The 21,044-nt window shown below is 61.4% G+C and overlaps 3 protein-coding genes across 3 annotated transcripts in view; 2 read left to right on the forward strand and 1 right to left on the reverse strand.

Annotated features, from left to right (window-relative positions):
- Window positions 1-1,063: 1,063 nt before the first annotated feature.
- Window positions 1,064-7,010, forward strand: FGFR4 (fibroblast growth factor receptor 4). The gene is made up of 17 exons (XM_059483387.1): window positions 1,064-1,168; window positions 2,071-2,340; window positions 2,445-2,534; window positions 2,647-2,813; window positions 2,900-3,023; window positions 3,295-3,485; window positions 3,597-3,735; window positions 3,819-4,012; window positions 4,265-4,410; window positions 4,527-4,648; window positions 4,748-4,858; window positions 4,995-5,185; window positions 5,589-5,711; window positions 5,785-5,855; window positions 6,058-6,195; window positions 6,262-6,367; window positions 6,454-7,010. The coding sequence occupies exons 1-17, from the start codon at window positions 1,096-1,098 to the stop codon at window positions 6,598-6,600; spliced, it is 2,403 nt and encodes an 800-aa protein (XP_059339370.1). The 5' UTR covers window positions 1,064-1,095; the 3' UTR covers window positions 6,601-7,010.
- A 6,465-nt stretch (window positions 7,011-13,475) lies between these two features.
- On the reverse strand, window positions 13,476-15,122 carry LOC132080284 (basic proline-rich protein-like). Its single transcript, XM_059483360.1, has one exon. It carries the CDS (start codon window positions 15,120-15,122, stop codon window positions 13,476-13,478), a length of 1,647 nt encoding a protein of 548 aa, XP_059339343.1.
- NSD1 (nuclear receptor binding SET domain protein 1) overlaps window positions 14,879-21,044 on the forward strand; it is a 54,867-nt gene continuing 48,701 nt past the window's right edge. The window contains exons 1-2 of the mRNA XM_059483924.1: window positions 14,879-14,955; window positions 15,167-15,816. Coding sequence (XP_059339907.1) covers window positions 15,187-15,816 — 630 coding nt within the window. The 5' untranslated portion in view covers window positions 14,879-14,955; window positions 15,167-15,186. The remainder of the gene's footprint in view (window positions 14,956-15,166; window positions 15,817-21,044) is intronic.

The raw sequence follows: 21,044 nt of genomic DNA on the forward strand, positions 1-21,044 counted from the left end.
TGAGGGTCACAGCCACTTTATGGCACTGACAGCGATAACGCTACAACTAATTATGGCACAATTAGCGTGTGGGCTGCTGGGCACCCAGCAACGCTCAGCGCCCAGCCTGGGCCACCACACCTGCTTGAGGCTGGAGTGCTCCTCCTGCCAGCAATCGGGGGGAAACGGGGGTGGCCTTGCCCCCTGTTCCATCTGCTGCTCCCCACGCCTGGAGGACAGCACAGGGGAGCCCCCGGGTGTTTTGCACCCCCCTGCGTGCCCCACCCGCGACGGGAGGCTGCACCGCCGGAGCCGGGATGGAGGGGCCGGGGCCGCATCTCGCTGCTGGGGGGGGAAGGCCGGTGCTCCCCCCCCGCTTCCCCCGTCCAGCTCGGCGGCAGGTCGGTTTGCAGAGATGCCGGAGAAGCGGGGCCGGTCCCCGTCCCCCCCTCCCGCCTCCCCAGCGCTCCGGGCGGGGCCGCTGTAACCCGAGCGCGTCCCTACAAAGTGCCCGCGCCCCCGAGGCGGCGGCAGAGCGGGGCCGGAGCCAGCCCGGAGCGAGCCCCAGCCCTGCCCGCAGCCGGAGCCGTCCCGAGCCCGCAGCCGGAGCCGTCCCCGGCCCTGCCGCCATGGGGCCGCGGTGTGGGGCTCGGCGGCGCTGAGCCCGCTGTCCCCGGACTTTGCCCCGGCCCGCGCAGCGCAGGCGGCTCCACCGCGGGACCCCGTCACCGCCGGTAACCTCGCCGACCGCGACCCTCGCCCCCGGTGCCGTTCGGGCCCCCCGTTCCGGGACACTCTTCCCCCTCCCTGGGATCCCCCGCCGTCCCCCGCCCCCGGTTAGCCTCCCCGAGCGCCCTGCCCAGGCTGCCGCTGGCTGAGAGGTCGGATTCCCGGCACCCAAACGGGGTGTTCCCATCCCGTGCCCCCTCCCATTCCTGCCCAGGGACCCCCGTGCTCTGCCTCCCTTCCATGCCCGCCCACCCTCGCGGTGACCTGGGGACCTCGCACTGCTTCTCCCCGGTGCCTCGGGAGAGGAGGGGGCTGCCCGCCCGGATCCGCTCACCCGACCCTGCCTGTCCCGCAGGGTGGGACCCCCGCGCTGGGGGGGCCTGGAAGATGCGGCCCCTCTTGCAGGTCGTGGCGGGGCTGCTGCTGGCGGCGGCTGCACGGGGCAGAGCAATGGAGCCAGGTACGGCTGCGGGGGGCGAAGCGGAGCCGGGGGGCGGCGGGAGTGGGTTTGTGCTTTCTGGGGCGGCGACCCCACGGCTGGGATGCGGGTGCTTGCCCTGGGCACGCAGCCCCACCGCTCTGCCTGCAGGGCAGGGCTGGCGGGAGCTGAGGACACGGCATAGGGACCGGCGTTTCCATCACTGACAGGGGCAGGGTGGCTCCAGCCGGGCTGTCCCTGTGCTGCGGGGGCTTGGCTCGCTCGGTGGACACGCGTGGCAGAGAGGGGTTGCGAGACCGCTGTGGGCTGTGGCTGCTGTGTGTGACTCCTGGCGAAATGCGGGCACTCTGTGCCTCGAGGTGGTGGGTGCGGGAGAAGCGTCCCCTGGGACCAGAGACCAGCTCCCCCACATCCCTCCTGTGCTGGCCATGACCTGGGCTGGAGACACACTCGTGCGCTCCGGGCTCCTTCCCGTGGGCAGTCGGGCTGCCGTGGGATTGCTGTGCTGGCGGCCAGGTTGTTTCTGCCCTCCAAGTGCACATGCTGCTGCTGGCCGTCGGCAAGCTGGGCTCCACTACCAGGGACAACCCGGCTGTACATGCTTGGGGCATGTAGAGGTCTGACTTTGGGTGTCTGGAGGGGTTTGTTAACCTCCTTCAGTAAGGCAGAGCAAGCCGGAGCACCCTGTGCCACTGGGAGTGGTGGAAGACAGTGGCATGTGTGGCCTTGGACGGGGACATGCCATTGGGGAAACCGTGTCCCTGTGTTCAGGGCAGAGTCCAGCCCTTACCCGCTTCTGGGGTGGCAGAGCCAGGCTCTGGGCTGTGTCACACCACATGCTCTGCTCTAAGATGGGCATATGGAGGGGTCCTGCTGTCAGGGAGGGGTGAGCACTGGGGTGGATGCTCACCACATCTCTCCAGAGCTATTTGAGAGACCCTTACTGGAGTCAGAAGATGAACATCTCCTCCTGGACCCCGGCAACACATTGAAGCTGTACTGTGATGCCAACCAGAGTGGTGCCAGTGTGGTCTGGTACAAGGAGTCCCGGCCACTCCTCTCGGGGGGTCGCATCCATCTCCATCAGGGCCTGCTGGAGATCTCAGAGGTCACCTACAAGGACTCAGGACTCTACGTGTGCCGGGCACGGGGAACTGGAGAGGTCCTGCGCAACTTCACCATCTCTGTCGTGGGTAGGAGCCCAGCAGCACCCAGCTACCCCCGGGGCAGCGAGGCAGCCCTTGCCCGCCCAGCCCTGTAGGCAGGGATGTCCCTCCCAACCCGGTTCCCTTCGCAGACTCCCTGGCGTCAGGTGATGATGATGAAGATAGCGATGGGGACGGTCCCCACGGAGACCGAAATGAGGAGTCAGTCTATGTGCACAGAGGTCAGTGCCACGCCGGGGCACTACAGGAGAGGGCAGGTGGGGCAGAACCAGGGGCAGGGGGCACTGCTGCTCCCTGCACAGCCCCTCCCACTGACATCCTGCATGTCCCCAGCTCCTTACTGGACTCACCCGCACCGGATGGACAAGAAGCTGTACGCAGTCCCTGCGGGGAACACGGTGAAGTTCCGCTGCCCGGCCTCGGGCAGCCCCAGCCCCAGCATCCGCTGGTTCAAGAACGGGCGCGAGTTCCGAGGGGAGCACCGCATCGGGGGCATCCGGGTACAGGCCAGCTCCTCCCACCACAGCTTCCCTCCCAGGAGCCATCCTCCCCAGCTCACCTCACTGCCTTTCCTGCCCCTCTGCAGCTCCGGCACCAGCACTGGAGCCTGGTCATGGAGAGCGTGGTGCCCTCTGACCGCGGCAACTACACTTGCCTGGTGGAAAACAGGTTTGGCAGCATCCGCTACAGCTACCTCCTGGACGTGCTGGGTGAGGGCTCCTCAGCTTGGTGCTGATCTGGGCTTCCCTATGCCTGGCAGAGTCAGGAAAAGGGGTGCAGGAGCCTCTGTTTGTGGTCTATCCACTGGTGTAACTCACATGTCCCTCACAACCCAGGGACATGGCATGGAGACCAGGCTTGGGTTGCACTGGTTTCTTTTAGGGCTCGGGAAGGGCTCCTTGGTGGGTGGAGGAGGAGGGAGAAAGGAGCCTGTGCTCTGGGCCACCATGTCAGTGACACTGCTCTGCTCCCCGTGCACAGAGAGGTCCCCGCACAGGCCCATCTTGCAGGCTGGGCTGCCTGCCAACACCACAGCCCTGGTGGGCAGCGATGTGGAGTTCTTCTGCAAGGTCTACAGTGATGCCCAGCCCCACATTCAGTGGCTGAAGCACATTGAAGTGAACGGCAGCAATTACGGCCCCGACGGGGTTCCCTATGTGCAAGTGTTAAAGGTAACAAGGGCTGGAAGCACTCAGGTCCCAGATACCCACGCTAAAGTGGTGACAGGGGTGCACAGAGCTCCCTGAGGAAGAGGGATACTGACCTCCATCCCTCTCTGACAGACTGCAGATATCAACAGCTCTGAGGTGGAGGTGCTGTACCTGCGCAATGTGTCCATGGAGGATGCTGGCGAGTACACCTGCCTGGCAGGGAACTCCATCGGCCTCTCCTACCAGTCTGCCTGGCTCACCGTCCTGCCAGGTAGGGGTGGGGTCCTGGTGTGGGGTCTGGGATCCCCAGCACGCAGAGGCCATGCCTCAGGCCAACTCACTCACTCCCTGCAGAAGAGGAGCTGGTGCGGGAAGCTGAGGCCCCTGAGACCAAGTACACGGACATCATCATCTACACCTCAGGCTCACTGGCCGTGGCCATGGCCATCATTATTGTGGTGCTGTGCCGGATGCAGACTCAGTCCAGCAAGCAGCACCTGGAGCCTATGGCAGTCCACAAGCTCTCCAAATTCCCGCTCATCCGACAGGTGCGTACCAAACTTGAGCCCTAGTAATGCAGCTAGGGGACCTTGGTGACCAATGGGCTCCAGGAGTGCCACTTGTGCCAGTCACACCTTACCCTGCTGCCAGCCTTGGAGCTGCCCTTCCCACTTCCCCCTGCAGCTCTCTCACCCCATTGCTCCAAGTGAGATCTCTGCTTTTCTGTTGCATCTTTGTTGGGCCCTGGATCATGGGATGAGATGGGATGGATGGCTGAGGAGCTGTGTCTCTCTCCACAGTTCTCCCTGGATTCCAGCTCTTCTGGGAAGTCCAGCACGTCCCTGATGCGGGTCACTCGTCTCTCCTCCAGCTGTGCCCCAATGCTGGCTGGTGTCATGGAGCTGGACCTGCCCCTTGATGCCAAGTGGGAGTTCCCCCGGGACAAGTACGGTTCTACAGGGCAGGGACACGGGCTGCAGCATGCAGGTCATGGATGGGGAGGCCTCTGGCCACCATCAGGCCATCCCTGTGATCTCTCATGGCTCTGCTTGTCCCTGCCAGGCTGGTGCTGGGGAAGCCCCTGGGGGAAGGCTGCTTTGGCCAGGTGGTGCGGGCAGAGGCTTACGGCATAGACAGAGACCGGCCAGACAGAGCTGTCACCGTGGCTGTCAAAATGCTGAAAGGTAATGGCTCCTGTGCCAGTGTCCTGGGAGCAGAGGTGGCATCAGCACTGGGCAGGGGTGCCACCCAGCTGGCATCGTGACACAGCCTTCCTTCCCTAGACAATGCCACTGACAAGGACCTGGCTGACCTCATATCTGAGATGGAGATGATGAAGCTCATGGACAAACACAAGAACATAATCAACCTCCTGGGAGTCTGCACACAGGATGGTGAGGGGGCTGTGCAGGCAGGGTTTGGGCAGGGCATGGGCATGGAGCAGAACTGGGGATGCAGGCACTGGGGTCGGTGGCTAACTGGGAAGGGACAAGGCAGGGCAGGAGCTGAACAAGTGGCCACCCTTCCCAGGACCACTGTACGTGATTGTGGAGTTTGCTGCGAAGGGCAACCTGCGTGAGTACCTCCGTGCCCGCCGCCCCCCGACACCTGACTACGCTTTTGATGTCATGGCAATGCCTGAGGAGCAGCTGTCTTTCAAGGATCTGGTCTCCTGCGTCTACCAGGTGGCCCGTGGCATGGAGTACCTGGAGTCCAAACGGGTATGGCTGGCATGGCCTGCATGGCTACCTGTGCTGGGCACAGCAGGGGAGGGCATGGCAGTGACAGAGGAGCTGTGTATCCCCGCCGACCCCACTGTCCCTGTGGAAAGGGAGCCCAGCCAATTCCCATGGGCTCTCCAGAACCTCCCAGCCCCATCCAGCAAAGCTCAAGGCAGTACCTCCCCAAAAATATGGGACTCAAAGCCTGGCCCACCTCCTGGGGAAGTGTATGTGGCTGCCCCACTGTGCCTGTCACTGCAGCCAGCCCGGTGATGGGATGGCCCCACCACTGCAGAGGTGCTGGGGGGTGTGTGGGAGGGAAACAGTGATTTCAGTGTTGAAGGGGACATGTGGAGCTGGAGTCACCATGTCACACCCCTGTGGGTGTTGCTCCCCCTGGCAGTGCATCCACCGTGACCTGGCTGCCCGCAATGTGCTGGTGACAGCGGAGAGCGTGATGAAAATCGCTGACTTTGGCTTGGCCAGGGACGTTCACGACATCGACTACTACAAGAAAACCAGCAACGTGAGTGGGGCTCCTGGGACAGGGGCACAGGGACCCCCACCAGGGCTGAGCTGAGCAGGGGTTGCTCTCCTAGGGTCGCCTGCCAGTGAAGTGGATGGCCCCTGAAGCCCTGTTTGACCGTGTCTACACCCACCAGAGCGATGTGTGAGTCCTTGGGGGAATGGGGGTCTGTTGGCTGTGGGTTGAAGATGCTGTTGGTGTGGGACAAGGCAGCACTGTGGGGTTATGCATGTGCTGGAGGGTTCCCGTAGCAGAATGGGGATACTCCGTGGGAACAGTGCAGGGTGCAGTGGGCCAGGCTGGGGGAGAGCCTGTATTGACCCCCCTTTGCTATCTGTGATCCTAGGTGGTCCTTTGGGATCCTGATGTGGGAGATCTTCACGCTGGGGGGCTCCCCATACCCTGGCATCCCTGTGGAGGAGCTGTTCAAGCTGCTGAAGGAGGGGCACCGCATGGACCGGCCATCCAACTGCACCCACGAGCTGTGAGTACCAGCCAGGGGGTGGGCAGGGGGCATGGTGAGACCCTGCTAACACCCCCTTATCCCCAGGTACATGCTGATGAGGGAGTGCTGGCACGCCGTGCCCTCCCAGCGCCCCACCTTCAAGCAGCTCGTGGAGGGGCTGGACAAGATCCTGGCAGCTGTTTCAGAGGAGGTGAGAGGAGGGGAGTCTGGTGGGTGAGGGGTGGGCAGTGTGGGCATTGACAGCACTGGTAGTCATGGCACCATCCCTCCTTGCAGTACCTGGACCTCTCCATGCCCTTTGAGCAGTACTCGCCCTCCTGTGAGGACACTGCCAGCTCCTGCTCCTCTGACGACTCCGTCTTCACCCACGACCCGCTGCCGCTGGCTCCTCACCTCTTCTCCTACCCCAGCGTGAGGACTTAAGGGAGGGCAGGGAAGGGTGATGCTGAAGCCACCTCTGCCCTTGCAGGGAGGGGGTCCGAGTTACCAAAGGTGCTTTGTCCGGGCTGAGCAGTGGGTGGGCAGGGCTCTGAGCCACAGCACCAGGGCAGGGTGTCCCTCTCCCCAGGCTCCTTTTGGGCACTGAGCCATCAGCCCTGGCTGAGATGTGCCTGGTATTGTGGGGCAGCAGGAGCCAGAGCCTCTCCATGTGGGCACTGCCTGGGATGCCCGTGGCATAGCCCAGGGAGATGGGCTTTGGCCAGTGCTTCAGTGGAAGTGTCTCTGGGCAGGAGCCCCACTGCTGCCAGGCTCCTGCTGCATCTGTACATAGCCACAGAGATGAATATTTATGTACATGAAATTTCAACCTGATAAATTATTTTTTTGGAATACACCCTGGTGCAGTTTCTGGGCTGCTCTGGAGCACAAAGGGCTCACCTAAGCTTGGAGGGCAGGTCAGGGTGTGCCTCCTCGCTGCCTCCTTGCTCTAGCCAGTTCAGGGGCTGCAATCACTCCAGGGGGACACAGAGACAGTGCCACAGGTGCAGGAAGTGATGTCCCCACTTCTGTGCCTCCAGGCCTGCTCCAGCACAAAGCACCCTTGCATCTGTTCCCCATTAGCCACTGCTGCACTAAGCCACCGTGAACTGCGCTACCAGCACTGCCCTGAAACTGATCCCCCAACTGCCACGGGCTCCCAGGCTGGGAAAGTGCTCTGGGGCCCAGCCCCACGCACTGGGGACCCCCCGCACCCTCCTGCCCAGGCCGGCCCAGCACTCCAGATTAAAGTGAGTTATGGGCTCTGTCTCCCCAAAGCCCATGGGAGCACAGGTTGGGGGTCTCCAGCCCCTGCTCTCTGATGCCTGTGTTGGCCCCCTTGCCCTGTGGTGCCCAGCAATGACGGCAGCGTGGGCAAGGAGGGCTGCAGCTGTCTCACCCCCTCCTGCCAGCCTGCTCCCTGGTTCTAGGGTTTCATCCAGGCCCAGGCTTTGCCGGCCGTTAGTCCCAGGATCTGGTTTCCTCCTTCAGCTCCCAGCTGCACTCACAGCCCCCCGCCTGGAAGCTGCCTCTTCCAGCATGGAAGCTGGCTCTGTGGCACAGCCTGCCCCAAAACAGCCAAGGTGATGGGGGCTGCCAGGTGCTGTGGGGCAGGACATGGGCCCAGGGCAGCTGGAAAAGGAGTCCCTCAATCCTGGCTGCTGCTGTGGTAGTGCCCAGGTCTGGAGTCACAGGAGACACAGAACTTGGGACTTGACACAGCCCTGGGTGTTGTGAATTCTATGTGCTGGGAGCCCAACAGCTTTCAGAGCCATCCTGGTGTCCCTTCCTTTTCACAGCCCCTCACAGGGCTGCTGTGGGTGTCCCATTCCAGTGTCACGCTTGCAGCCTCCATGTCCAGCCCAGCTCCCCTCTCTGCTGGGAGGAGCCCCCCATTCCCCAGGGCGGGTGGGGGCAGACAGCCCCCTGGCAGGTGTGAAACCTGCCTGTGCCGGCAGCCTGCCTGCCCGGGAAGGATCCCAGCTGTCCTCTAATGTGCCAGAACCAATGCATTTCGCACAGCCCTGAATGGGGCATTCACACGCTGAAGGGCAAATTGCCCAAGCTGCCCACAGGGGCAGCCCAGATCCCGGCTGGGACTGAGACTGAACACGGGGAGGGGCTGTGCCCAACTTGTCCCCACCTCACTCCAGACCGGGGTTTCTGTGCTGAGGGCAGCACACAGGGCAGGCAGTTCTTGCTCACCTTGCACTGCCCTTTCCCTGGGTTCAGGGGGAGGCATAGGTGGGTTTGCTAACGCTTAATACTAAAGGGAAGGAGTGGGGCAGAAGGGGACATTGTGAGCAGGGACCTGCCATCCCCTGCCAAACCTCACTCACTCCCTGCACATTTAAAAGTCTTGCCACAGGTGCAGGCATTGCCTGCTACCCAGAGCCCAACAACCCACACCAGTGCAGCCCACAGGGTCCTGGCTGTGCCCAGCACTGTGCCCACCTGCCTGCCCCAACTTGGGGGAATGGCCCTCAGCACATCCCCAGGCACCACCACATCCCCCATTGAGCCCCCAAAGGATGGGGCAGTGGGCACATGGGCTGTGCCCGAGCCAGCTCTGCCAGGCACAGGGCAGCCGAGGCCACGGCTGGGCAGGGAAGCAGCCCCACGACAACTGGAGGCAGTTTTTATTGTTTAACATTCCTGGTATTTTCTGTCAGGGCTGAACCAATTGTCCTTAATCCGCCAGGCTCTGCTGGCCAAACAAGTGTGGCTGAGCCACCAGCATCCTGTCCGCACGAACAGGCCCCTTTTGTGAGGGGGATTTAGTGTGTAGCCCAGTAAATCCTGCTGGTTTCCTGAGGCAGCGTTCCCACACCCCCACCATTACAGCCCCCCTTGTGCCTGCTCCCAGCCCCTGGGCCCTGGCACAGATCCCTGCCCGGCCATGCCCACAGGCATCCCGTCTGCCCAAGTTCTGGGGCCATGTACCTGCTGCTCCCCCAGAATCTGCCGCTCCGGGGCTGCAGATTCCCCTTGTGTGTTTCTGGGATATGTCTGTGAGTCCTTATGGGATGTGGGGTGTTGGTGGGGCTAAGCTTCACAGCCACCCCACTACACTGCTGGTCCTTCATGGGATGTCGGGTCCCCTGTGGGGAGTACAGTGGTTCTGGAGGGGTGCTGTGCTCCTGGAGCAGATGCTGTGATCCCCGGGAAATGCTGAGCCCTAGGGAAGGTGGTTCTGGTCTGGGGTAGGGGAAGGGTGTGTGCAGGGAAGATGCTGGGTCCTGGGGGAGCTGCTGTAGTCCTTGGGGAGATGCTGAGTGCTGGATCTGGTTCTGGTCCTGGAAGGAATGCTGAGCCCTGGGGGAGACAGCACCCCAGGGGCCAGGACACCAGCTGGTTCCTCATTCCAGCTCCGGGATGTGGCTCCCAGCCCCTGCCCGGAGATGCCTTTGCTTAACGACTCTGTTGTTTGGCCGGGAGCTGATGTTGTCTTTTCTCCACAAAACAAAGGCGACAGGATTTTATCTCTGGGGAGAATCTGGTTTCTGTGAGATGCAGAAAGCCTCTGCCCCCGGGCAGGAGAGGGTGAGGCTGGCAGGGTGGAAAGGCACCAGGCTGCCGTCTGCCCCACAGCAGGAGGAGCTGGCACTGCCCCTCTGGCTGCTCCTGCCTGCCCTAGCCCTGCTCCCCGACCTGCTGTCATTGTCCCATGCCTGTGCCCCGTGTGCCCAGGCAGCGACGGGAGGGAAGAGCCCCCATGGGCCAGCGGGCAGAGAAAAGGGGCCCATGAGCCCCCACACATCGGAGTAGAGGCTGAGGCACGGCCCCATCTCTCCTGTGGAGGAATCCAAACATTGGATCCCGCCAGGGACACCTCACACACTGATGTAGGCACACGCAGAGATGTAGGCATGCACCCGGCCCCCATATCCATAGAGAAGCACCTGCACACTCACCTCCATGTGTGCACACTCACTTCCATGTGTGCACACTCACCTCAGGCACACCTCCAGGAACATCTCCCCATGCGTGCATCCACTTCCAGCTACGCACATACACTACATCCCCCACAAAATCCCCATGCATCCTCACACATCTGCATGCACCCACTTGCACGCACACACATGTACAGCACAATCCCTGTCCACACACACACACGCACACGCACACACACACACACACACACACACACACGCACCTCTGCACCTCCCTTCATGCACCCCCAGCGGCAGAGCCGAGGCTCCAGCGCTACTGCGGACCCCCAGCCCCACATCGGACCCCCAGCCCCATCCGGACAGGCCAGGCTGGGGGTGCCGGCGAGGGCGGTGGTCCCATGCTGCGGACCCCCCGCCCGCCGCCCGGACCCGCCGGTGCTGCGGGAAGCCGCGGACTCTCAGCCCCATCTCCCGGCCGGCGGGAGGAGCTGCGCGGGGCGGGCAGAGCGGAGCGGGTGAGCGGCTCTCCTGTCGCACATCCCCCGTATTTGGCTGGTGACAGTGGCCTTCGCGGCAGGACAGGCACGGGACTGTGTTGGAAGGATGACAAACGCAAGTGGGAAAAACGGTCTGCGGCATGGGGATGAATCCTGGCTCTGCTCTCCATCACCCGCACCGATGGATGGGGCTGAGAGCGGGGCAGGGCAGGGGCTTGGGCTCCAGAGCTGTGTCCCAATGTGCATCTCTTTGTATCCTTCCAGGTGACAGGAGCAGTGTGGGGAGGGCAGCCCATGGGCACTCGAGCCTGGTGAACCTGGCTCTACCTGGGATGGATGGATGGATCAAAGCCCAGCGTGAGCTCAGCCTCCTTGCTCGCGGCTGAGAGCCCTGCGCACCCCCTAAGCTTGAGGATGGGGGGCAACCCGAGGGCTGGGGAAGCAGGGCAGTCCCGAGAGCAGCTGCAGCACCCAGACGGGCTCCCTGGGCCTCGGCCCCTCGGGATTATCCCCATGCTGCATATGGCTGCTGCAGAGAGCAGCCTCCAGGTGACAGTGCAGCGACAGCTCTTCCGCGCCGGGCGGATTTGCTCAGCAGTGATGGCTCCTGTCCCCTGCAGCTCCTGCCAGCGGTCCTGCCCGCACCCACCGCCCTTGTGTGTATCTGGGCTGCCCCCGCAAGGTTTCGGGGGGCTATGGAAGCACCTGGGCAGGGGGACTGCGAGGTGAGGGACCTGGGAATCAGAGGTCACCCCGGCAGGAGGAGAAGCCCCCGAGCCGGGGACACCGGGCCGGTGCAGCCGCGCCTGCGGGCACGGAGCCGGGCTGAGCCCCACCCATGGCCCCGGCTCCAGCCGCTCCATCCCTGCGGTTTCAAGCCACGCAAGCCGCTTCCTGGGGGAAAGGGGGCCCCAGGCAAACCCTCCGGGCAGGATGCTCTCCGCTCCTCTCCTCCTCTGCTTCCTTCCTCTCCCTTGGCCGGGCCAGCCCTCCCCCTGCCCGCCGCGACTCCTTAACCCTTTCGCCCACGCTCCCGGCCGCGATCCAGCCCCACGGCCACGGATTCCAGCCACCGCCCCCGGCCCTTTGTGCAGGGTCCCGGTGCTGCCCCCGGGGTCCGCGCTCCCCCCAGGCCCCGCCCCGGCGAACATCCGCGGCCGGAGGCGACTCGCAACCAGCCCATCCTGCCCGCGGCTCCCGCGGGATCCGCACGGGCCACGGCTCCCTCCGCGCTGGGGTGTGGGGCTCCCCGCTCCTCATCTCCCTCGGGGAAACCGCGGGGGAGCCCCCGGTGCGGGGCCGCGGTGCCTCCGGCATCCCCGCGGGGGCGGAGCGGCCATGACGGGAGCCGGGGATGCATTCCCGCCGGGCGCGGGGGCACCGGGCCGTTCCCGTGGGGGCGCCGGGATGCGATCTGTGCGCGGGCACCGGGGCCTGCAGAGGGAGCCCGCAGTACCGGCGGTTCCGTGGCTGCCGGCCTGACCGGCCATAGCGCTGGGCGCGGGGCTGGGCTGGGGGTGAGCACGATGGCGGGGTGGGGGCTGAGGGCGAACCCCGCGGTGGGGCGGCCGCAGCCCCCGCGCCCCTCGCTGCAGCCCGCAGACAAAGCCCTGAGGCGGCGGGGCCGGCCACGCTGCCCGGCGTGCCGCACATCCGGGCGGGAGCGGGCGGCAGCGGCCGGGATGCCATTTCCCTGTTCTCCGCCGGAAGAGACGGGCCGGAGCAGGGCCCTTCCTGCGGGCCTGGCCGTGGCACGGGCAGAGGTGACACAGCAGATGGGAAGTGCGTCTGAGGGCACCCCGCCACCGCTGCCCTGCTCTTCCCAATACCCACAGGGCTGCAGGTGGATCGCTGCGGGGCCCCGCTGGGACAGCGGGGTGTGGACGTGCCTCGGGTGTGCGGAGCTGCCCGGGCATCGCTGCCCAAGCAGGACAGCCCCTGCACACCAGTGTCCCATCGGGGTGTGCTGTGCCCTGTGCCCACGGACCAAGGGCTCACCGGGGGAAACCAGGCTGGGACGTGTCCTGATGGTGGCCCTGGCTCTCCCCCCTCAGCCTAAGAGGGGGCACTTGTGCAGAAGAAGGGCAGCTGGTGACCGTGCCCAGGGTACAGTTCCTCTGCTTGGAAGAGCCCTAAACATCTCCCCAGGTTGCTCACTGGGCCTCAGATACCAGGCTCTGGAAAGACACCAGGCATTCCTGCTCTTCACACGCCCTGCCTGCCCCTGGGGGGTATAAATAAACCACTAGCTTCATTTTGGGAACGTGGCAGAAACGTGCGTGGCAGGTGGCTCCAATGAGAAAGGAGGAAACTTGGCTGTTGGGGCCTCTCCCAGGTGTGCCAGGCTGTGGCTGCCAGTTGATCCCTGAGAGATGGACAATATATTTCCCCCATTCAGGTGTAAACCAAGGGATCCAGGCACACTGGGTGATGCCCCAGTTCTCTGAAGGTGGGAAGACCTGTGTCGATACTGGAACTCAGTGCCAAGTTCATTCACAGCGTGGCCCCAGCTCCCACATGTCACCATGGCACATGAGCATGGAGGGAAAGGGCCTAAAATAGGTCAGGTGGCACCAGCTGAGCCCTAGGCTGGGACCTCGAAGGCACAAACATGTCACGAGCTTCCTGCCGAGCCACCCCACCCTCCGTGGGTGTGCTGGAGTGGCATGAGCTGAACATGGCAGTCTCTCCTTGGCTGCAGCACACCAGTGGGGTGACAGTGGGTCGGGGACCTTGGTGTGGCTCCTCAGGAGAAATGGTTGCTCCATTACCAGCCACAGACAGGGCAGAAGGAGTGCATGGGCAAGACGGCAGGGGCACCAGGAAGGCAGGTGCCCTCAGTGGGGCTGCCAAGGTGCGCAGGCAGGGAGGAGGCAAGTCTTCAGTGCCCCGCTGAGGTGCCAGCCCGCAGCCGCTCCAGGACAGCATTTCAGCGGGGAAAAGCTGCGCCTGCGGGGCAGCGAGGCCCGGGCAGCGGGCGCTCCCTGCCTGGGTGCGCAGAGCGGCTGCTCCGGGGCCCAGCCCGGCGGGGGGAGCGCGGCGCCAGCACGGCCGGGGGCTCCCGCACGGCCGGGACGTCGGAGCGGGGGGCGAAACAAAGGGCAGCGTTGGCGGCGGGGGGAGCGGGTCCGCCCGGGCAGCGCCGCGTCGAGCCCCGCGGCGGCACCCCGGGGGGCGGCAGCGCGGCCCTGCCCCCCGCGCGGCCCGGGCAGCACCGCCCCGGTGCCACATCCCCGCGCTGCCCCGGCTGCCCCCCGCCCCGTGCCTGCCCAGCCGTGCCGGTGCGGCGGCGGCGCGGCGCGGCGCCCGGACCCGTGCGGCTGGCGGCGGAGACCCCGGCCCGCAGCGGAGGTAGCGACGGAGCCGCCGCCCGCCGCGGGCCGGTTGCGGGGGGCGGCGGTGGCAGCCCGTCCCGGCGGAACGGGCGGGCGCGGGGCCGGTGCGCGCCGCTCGGCGGCGGGAGGGCGGGTGGGAGCGCGGCTGTCCGGGAGCGGCGGAGCCCGGCGAGGACAGCCAGGCCGCGGGCACCCGGCGCCGCTCCCCGGCGGGCGAGGCTCGGGCAAGGCTCGCACGGCTCTGCACGGCAGCCCCGCGGACGGCGACGGCCCGGCCCGCCGGTGCGCGGGAGGGCGGCGGGGGAGCGCGGCGAGGGCGCCGGGCCGGCCCGCGGGGCGCGGCGGACAATGGCAGGGGGTAACCCGAGCCCAGCGGGGGCGGGCGGCGACCCGCGCCACCCGCCCCGCTGACCGCCCGCGGGCACCGGGGCCGGGAGCGGTGCCGAGCGGTGCACGGGGACCGGCTCCGCCCGGGTGCCCCGCCGGGGCGCAGGGCCTGGCGGACTCCATTTTGTTGGCGCCCGCTCTGCCGCCGTTCGCAGGCCCGCGGCCTGCCCGGCGTGGGGGGGAGCGGCGGGGGAGACACTGCGGGGCCGCCCCGTCCCGTCCCGGCCGGTGCCCCCTGCCGCTGCCTGCGATGGAGGTGCGGGCGGCGGCCCCGAGGCCGCGGTGCCGGGCGGGGGGATGCGGGGAGCGGGGCAGGCCGGGCCGGGCCGGGGCGCGCCGGGGGGGGGCAGCACTGAGCGCCCCCTCCCCACCTCCCCCTCCCGAGATGGGGGGGGGGCATCGGGGGGGGTTGCTCGTGCGGGGGGGGTGGAAGGGGGGGGGCAGGCCCGCGCGGGCGCGCGCGCGCTGATTGGCCGCCGCCGCCGAACCCCAAGAGCGGGGGCGCGCGGGGCGGGCGCGCGCCCTCGCGGGATGGCGGCGGCGGTGGCGGCGTCGGGCGCGCGCATGCGGGGGAGGGAGGAGGAGGGAGGCGGCGGAGCGGCGGCGGGGCCTGGCCGGGCCGGGTCGGAGCGTCTCCCCATCCGCCCGCTCCGGGGGCAGGCGCCGAGCCGCCCGCGGCACCCGCAGGTGAGCGGCGGCCCTGCGGCAGCGTTCAGTAGGGGGAGCGACCCCGGCGCCGGCCGTGCCGAGCCGAGCCGAGCCGGGGTGGCCGGGCCGCGGCCTGGGGCCTGTAATCCGGCAGTGGCGGAGCGGGGCCGGCGGAGCCCAACGCGGCCCCCGGGTGCGGCTGCCATTTTGCGGTGCAGGCTGGGCTGACCCCATTGTGCTGTGCCCGCAGGTGGATGCCCGCCGCTCGGCATGGAGCAGGCCTGCGAAGTGAGCCGCCGCAGCTGCCTCGTCCCCTTCGGCACCTCGCTGTCGGCCGCCGAGCCCAAGGGCGGCCCCTTCGGCGAGGCCCGCGGCCCCGAGCCGCCCGCCATGCAGCTGGCGGCCGCCAAGCCCGGCTACGGCCAGGACCCGTCGTCCTGCTACATCCCGCTGCGCCGGCTGCAGGACTTGGCTTCCATGATCAACGCCGAGTACCTCGGCGGTGCCGCCGACGGCGCTGAGGCCCTGCCCGACCCTGGCTCGCCGGGGCCCCGCCTGCCCGCGGCGCAGGACCCTGCGGCCGAGATGCCCCGCGGGGCCCGGGCCTTCCCCCTGCTCCTGCGGGACGGTGCAGAGGAGGCGTTGGAGGAGGAGGAGGAGGGCGCCGAGACTCCGGAGGAGGAGGAGGAGGAGGACGACGACGACGACGACTACGACGACGACGACTACGAAGAAGAGGACGAGGACGACGACGAGGAGGAGGCGGCGACAGAGCCCGGCCCGCGGAGCCGCGGCCGCTCAGCTCCGCAGCGGGGCCCCGACAGCCGCCTGCAGCCGGCCGAGTCCGTGCCGGACGGCGGCCCCGGGGAGCAGCCGGAGTCCTCGGCCGCCCTGCAACTCGTAAGCACTGTCGGGGCGCGGGCGGGGGGGCCGCGGCCGCTGCCATTTTGCGGTGCGGCAGGGCCGGGCCGGGCCGGCCGCGCTGCCTCCCTCGCCCCGGCACCCCGGAGGATGGGAGCCATCTTACCGAGCGAGGGGAGCCTGCCGGGGCCGGCGCGGGCTGTCACCGCGCTCACCGCGCACCTGTGTCCCGGCGCGGCCGCCCGCGCTCCCCCCACCGCTTTTTCTCCCGTCAGGAATAAGAGGCATCATCCTTCTGCCCAGCGACTCGCTGCGGAGTTCGGTGGAGTTTTTTTCCCCGTTGGAAGGGGTTTTTTTGAGCGCGGTGCAGATGAGGAGGGCAGGAGGGAGCGTTCCCATCTCCTGCCGCTCCGGCTGAACGCTGTCAGAGGCTCTTTGTCTGGCCAGGCCTGAGGTTCCCGAGCTGTGAGACCTTGGCGGTGGCCGGGGAGAGGCCGTGTCATGGCCTGACAGACCTCACGGGCAGCAGACCTTGCCTCTTATTCAGGCGGACTTTTTTGTTTGTTTCTTTTAATTCCTCTCTACACTCACAAATTCCTTTAATTATAATATAATTAATAAGAAGCAGAACTGATGGAACTGTAGTAGGAGTTCTGAAAGGAGATAGATGCATTTAGTAATTTTTTTGTGTAATTTGCTTTTGAATCCAAGTATAAGAGATGTTTCTCAGTGTAACCTTTCATTTGCAGCCATATATGTATATTTCCTTCAGTTTTCGGTTGTGTGGGGTTTTCCTTGTTTATTTCTTCAATATGTTTTTCAACCTCAAGGTTCCCTGCGGGAGGATACTCTGGACTTTAAAGTATTGATGCAGGGTTTGAAGATTAGCTCCTTTGACTAGGACTAATACCGAAACCATCTTGCTCTCTTAATTTCAGTAGAGCCGCTGATGCCGGACAGATCATGCTGTGGGAGGCAGGATTGTGTTCCTTTGGGAACACTCCGTGTTCCTGCTGCCTGCTCTGGGAGGTGGGCAGCCCTTGTCACAGAGTGCCCGTGCAAGGGGCGATTCCAGGAAGATGCTGACAGCAGCTGAATTTGTTTGTGGAACAGTTTTTACTCTTCAGCGTTCCTTGGGAAGAATCCCTCTGTCTCTGGTGGTGAGAGGCTGCTGTGGGTCTGAGGTTTGAGCATCTCTTCAGCTTTGTTTTGCAGAGGAAAGCGGGGAATCTCTCGCAGACATGTGCTCGGTGATGCAGTTGTGGGAGGGTCTCACTTTGTAAACAGAAGCTCGCAGAGGTACTTTCACAACACTTGCCTTTACAACGTGCTCCACAGAACTGCAGCTGGTAGAGTGACAAAACCGTCCCAGTGACGGGAGCCTGTTATTTGAATATGCAACGAGGGTTGACTTTTCAGTGAAACTGCCTTACCTGTGTGCTGTAGTTAGCCTTGCTGAGTTGTTCTGGTGACTTGAGAGCACAGCTGCATTCCTAAAAAAATGCAAATAAGAAAAGCATTTTTTAGGCAGCCTGGGGTCCTGCTTTTCCTAAGTCTTGCATTCTTTCTTCAGTGAGTAAATGCAGTAGTCCTTCATTTAGTCCCACTGCTTGTGGAATGGGAAAAGACAGGGCCAAGTGCCAAGTTACCTCTGAGGCAATTTAAATCTTTTAATGGTTGAACATGACATAGTAGCTAGAAATATCCAGGTTTGCTCTTCAGGTCATGTATTCATTTAGGTATTCAATGCCAGTCTCATCTGTGTTTGGTAACTGGAATGATTTTTTTTTTTTTTTTGAGAACTTGCTAAAACTTGAAACAAAAACCCACCCCAAAAAGGGCATCACGAATCCCTGGGAGTTCTGCACAGCTGTCTGTCATAGCTGGGCTACTCTTAACAGGTATCAGCTTTATGCTGCTTCTTGATGGGTCTCCACCTTACAGCATGACTGTCTCAGAGCTTTCATTTTTGAAGCTCATGGCTCTGAGTGTGCCACTGCTGCTCAAACTTCCTGTTTTGCCAAGAGGGAAGTGTGTGTGTGTATTTCCCATGTCTGTGTCTGCCCCTTGTAAGAATTGATGCTTGCCTTGAAAAGGCACAAATGTCAAGAGTGCTCGGAGCAGAAGGGCCAGAATTTGGTTTAGTCTTAAGTGAGATGCAAAATACAGCATTTAAGTAATGCCTCTGGGCAGGAGGGGTGGTGACAGGTATTGTTTTGCACGGGGATTTGTTAATAGCCCTGGCACCTGCTGCTCTCAGACATTTCCCCAAACAGGGGACGTTGCTCAGGTGCCATTCAGTTGTAAAGAGGGATGTGCATATTCTGAACTAAAACTATTTTAAGTGCCACCTTAATCTTCCCTTAAGGGTGTCTGAACTTTCCAGCCGCTCCTGACAGATTTTGTGTTGTGGAGAAGGAAATTATAGCATCAATTCTTGGGTCATGTTCTCCAGAGGTGGTGAAACAGTGACTGCTGGCAGCTGCTGGCTTGGTGCCTTGTGCACATGTTGGGCGATGGCCATTTAAATTTAAATGGGTGGTTGTTCTTGGTATCTCTGTTCTTTACCATCCTGATGTGAGTTTGTCTGTGGTGCTCTCCTGGCATTTCCAAGTTGCAGGGGCCCTGGGCAGCATTATGTACGTGAGACCAGACTCCAGTGCTGGGGAAGGTGAAACTCTGAGTGCCATAGATATTGCTTGAATTTAGATGCTGAGGAATTGGAGCAAGGTGGGCTTGTTTCTTGCAGAACTGTCACCTGAAAATTTTGCTCTTCTAATGTAACTTTTGATGCCTTAATGCTTCAGTTTGTTGGCTTGTTGGCTTTTAGCTAGTACACACAAAGTATGTTTGAATAATTCGATTTGCAGAATTGAGCGTTCGAGGAAGCAGAGAGTTCTTGGATTCAGGTACATCTGGGCCACTCCTGCTGTGCATACATTTTGCATTCTCAAGCTGTTTTCTCCATGAGACCCTGATGGTTTCAGACTTCAGGATGTGCAGAGGCTTGCATGAGGCTCAGTGTTGCTTTCATTATCATTTCCTTGTCCATTCCCACGATGCAGGACTGTGATGTTCGGGTAATGATAGTGAGGAAGTGAGGTACAGGGAAATTTAGAGCCAGATGTTTTGTCCCTAAGAATTGCTGCTTCCAGAGGCTGGGTGTGAGGAATGAGTGAGGCATGTTTGTAAGGTTCCAGGAAGGTTTTTGCTTTACCAGAATCACACTGTTTGCACTGTGTTAGAAGTACTGAAGGCCAGCAGAGTCCTCTCTAGAATTAATCCATTATGACCTTGAGTTGTGTTCTAATCTGCAGCTGTGGGAGGGTACTTTTATTATAAAGTGTTGGTGTTGCCTGTGTGAGAGTTACTCTGGTGCTTGGTCTATTAACTGATGTGTCTGGTGCCATTTCTCTCTCTGCTAAAAATAAAATGAAGGAACTAAAGCCACGTGATCCTCCCTACTCCTGTAAACATTTCTGAAAGAATCTCCTACTACAGACTGTTGCTCCCAGGTGTAACTAACTACTGATAACATTATATCCCTGAGATACAGCAGATATGGCAGTGGTTTGTTTTAGCAGGGAACATAAATTTCCTTGGTCAATTGACATCTTCCTGGTGAGGAGATGAATTCTGTTTGGCTCTCAGTGATTCCTGCAAGCATCATCTCCTGCTCTGTGCATCTGGAGAGAACGGGGTCTTTGTGTGCTACTGTCCCCACGCCTGTGATCTGGCACACATCCCCCTTTGCCACTAGGATTTACACTGTTTGGAAGATGGCATTATTTCACAGAAAAGAGCTTGTAGCTGGATCTTGCCTTGCTGTGCAGCCTGATGGCACCCACCGGGCCTTGTACTGAGGGGCATTCCTGTTTCAAATAGCTCTAAACTCACCTATAAAGGACTTCAGCCATGGTGAGTGTCCAGAAGATTGGCAATTGCCACCGTGAGGGCCCTGTCCTTGCCTGTGTTATTGCTTGAGAATAAATTTTCAAGGTCCTTAATGACTTTATTCTTTCACGGTGTGGTGATGCTGCATTGCCCCTTGGTCATGGGGAGGTGTGAGTGAGGGGGTGTTAGGAGCTGTCACAGCAGGACCTGCAGTGTGTGAGAGCAGCTCCTTCTGAGGGTTTTGAACAGTCTGCAGGATCCAGAGCTCTCTTGCACAGCCTGTTGGATCCTGGAAGTTTTATCATAGCATTTGGCTGAGATTGCCCTTCCTCTTCTTGTTTTATTGTATTTGTTTTCTGATTGCTGATTAGGTGTGAAATATCTGTGTACGTGGTTTTACAGGAAATGACTTGGTTTCTCTAGAAAATACCTGGTGTGCTGTGTGAAATTTGAATGACTGATGCCTTTGCAGTTCATGCTCTAAAGCTGAACCTGTCTGTTTGCAAATAGCAAAACCAGAGGTATGTTCTTGCAGATGGGACAGTTTTGAAAGTGATGTTTTACTGCATTTAATGACAGAAGCCTCTGTGTAATTTCTGCTTACCAAATTTAAAACTTACTTTTAAAACTTGAGCAGGAGAGAAGCTGTTCAAGCAATGTCCTGGTTAATATCCTATTTGCAGTTGTGAGTCTGGCAATAGTAGCAATTAAATTGGCTTTTGCAGGTGTATTTTTGGGCTGGATGCTGCCTCTCAGACCCTGCAAAATGCCTATATGTGCTGGGGATTTCTTTTGGAAGAGTGTGTCTCCCACAACTTGAACCTTTTCTTCCTAATGAGTCTTAGGTTGTTGAGGGTAGTCATTCAAGTTTTACTGTTACAACTCCTCCTCAAGCCTTGGTAAAATTAAAATCAATGATAGTGGCTCAGTTTGATGCTGTAGCAGTAACCTTTGACCTCAGAGCAGCATATTCTGCATGAAGTCATGGATTTGTTTATTGCCTCTTGCAATGTAGCAGCTTCTTGTTGTACCTTATTACACTCTTGTTCCCAGAAGTGGGGTTAAACTGTGTGATGTACAATTATTAAGTGGTTTTTTTTTTAATTTTTCCCAAGTTAACTGAACAAATCTGTAGCTCACTCAAGAGGTGAACTCTAAATATGTCAAGTTACTTTAGCCCTAAGAAAAAAGCAGTGTTCTCTAAGATATAATTGAGATGGTATTAAAAGTATATTTGTAACTCAGAAATTTGTGTTATAGATGATGGTCAATTTTCAGTGCAGTTGCTTGGAATATACTTCTGCTTTTCTTGCCTGCGAGTGCCAGCTTATGTATAGTAATTTTGATTGCTTTTCAATTATTTGCTCTGGCAT

This window comes from Ammospiza nelsoni, chromosome 16, assembly GCF_027579445.1.
Source record: "Ammospiza nelsoni isolate bAmmNel1 chromosome 16, bAmmNel1.pri, whole genome shotgun sequence".
Classification (NCBI taxonomy): Eukaryota; Metazoa; Chordata; class Aves; order Passeriformes; family Passerellidae; genus Ammospiza; species Ammospiza nelsoni.

What these genes read in the sequence shown, in the direction of transcription:
- FGFR4 (XM_059483387.1), top strand. Translation starts at nt 1,096, where the DNA reads ATGCGGCCCCTCTTGCAGGTCGTGGCGGGGCTGCTGCTGGCGGCGGCT. An exon ending in TGGGAGTTCCCCCGGGACAA is followed by an intron (nt 4,411 to 4,526) that starts GTACGGTTCTAC and finishes TGTCCCTGCCAG; the next exon opens with GCTGGTGCTGGGGAAGCCCC. An exon ending in TGGCAGCTGTTTCAGAGGAG is followed by an intron (nt 6,368 to 6,453) that starts GTGAGAGGAGGG and finishes CCCTCCTTGCAG; the next exon opens with TACCTGGACCTCTCCATGCC.
- LOC132080284 (XM_059483360.1), bottom strand. Translation starts at nt 15,122, where the DNA reads ATGGCAGCCGCACCCGGGGGCCGCGTTGGGCTCCGCCGGCCCCGCTCC.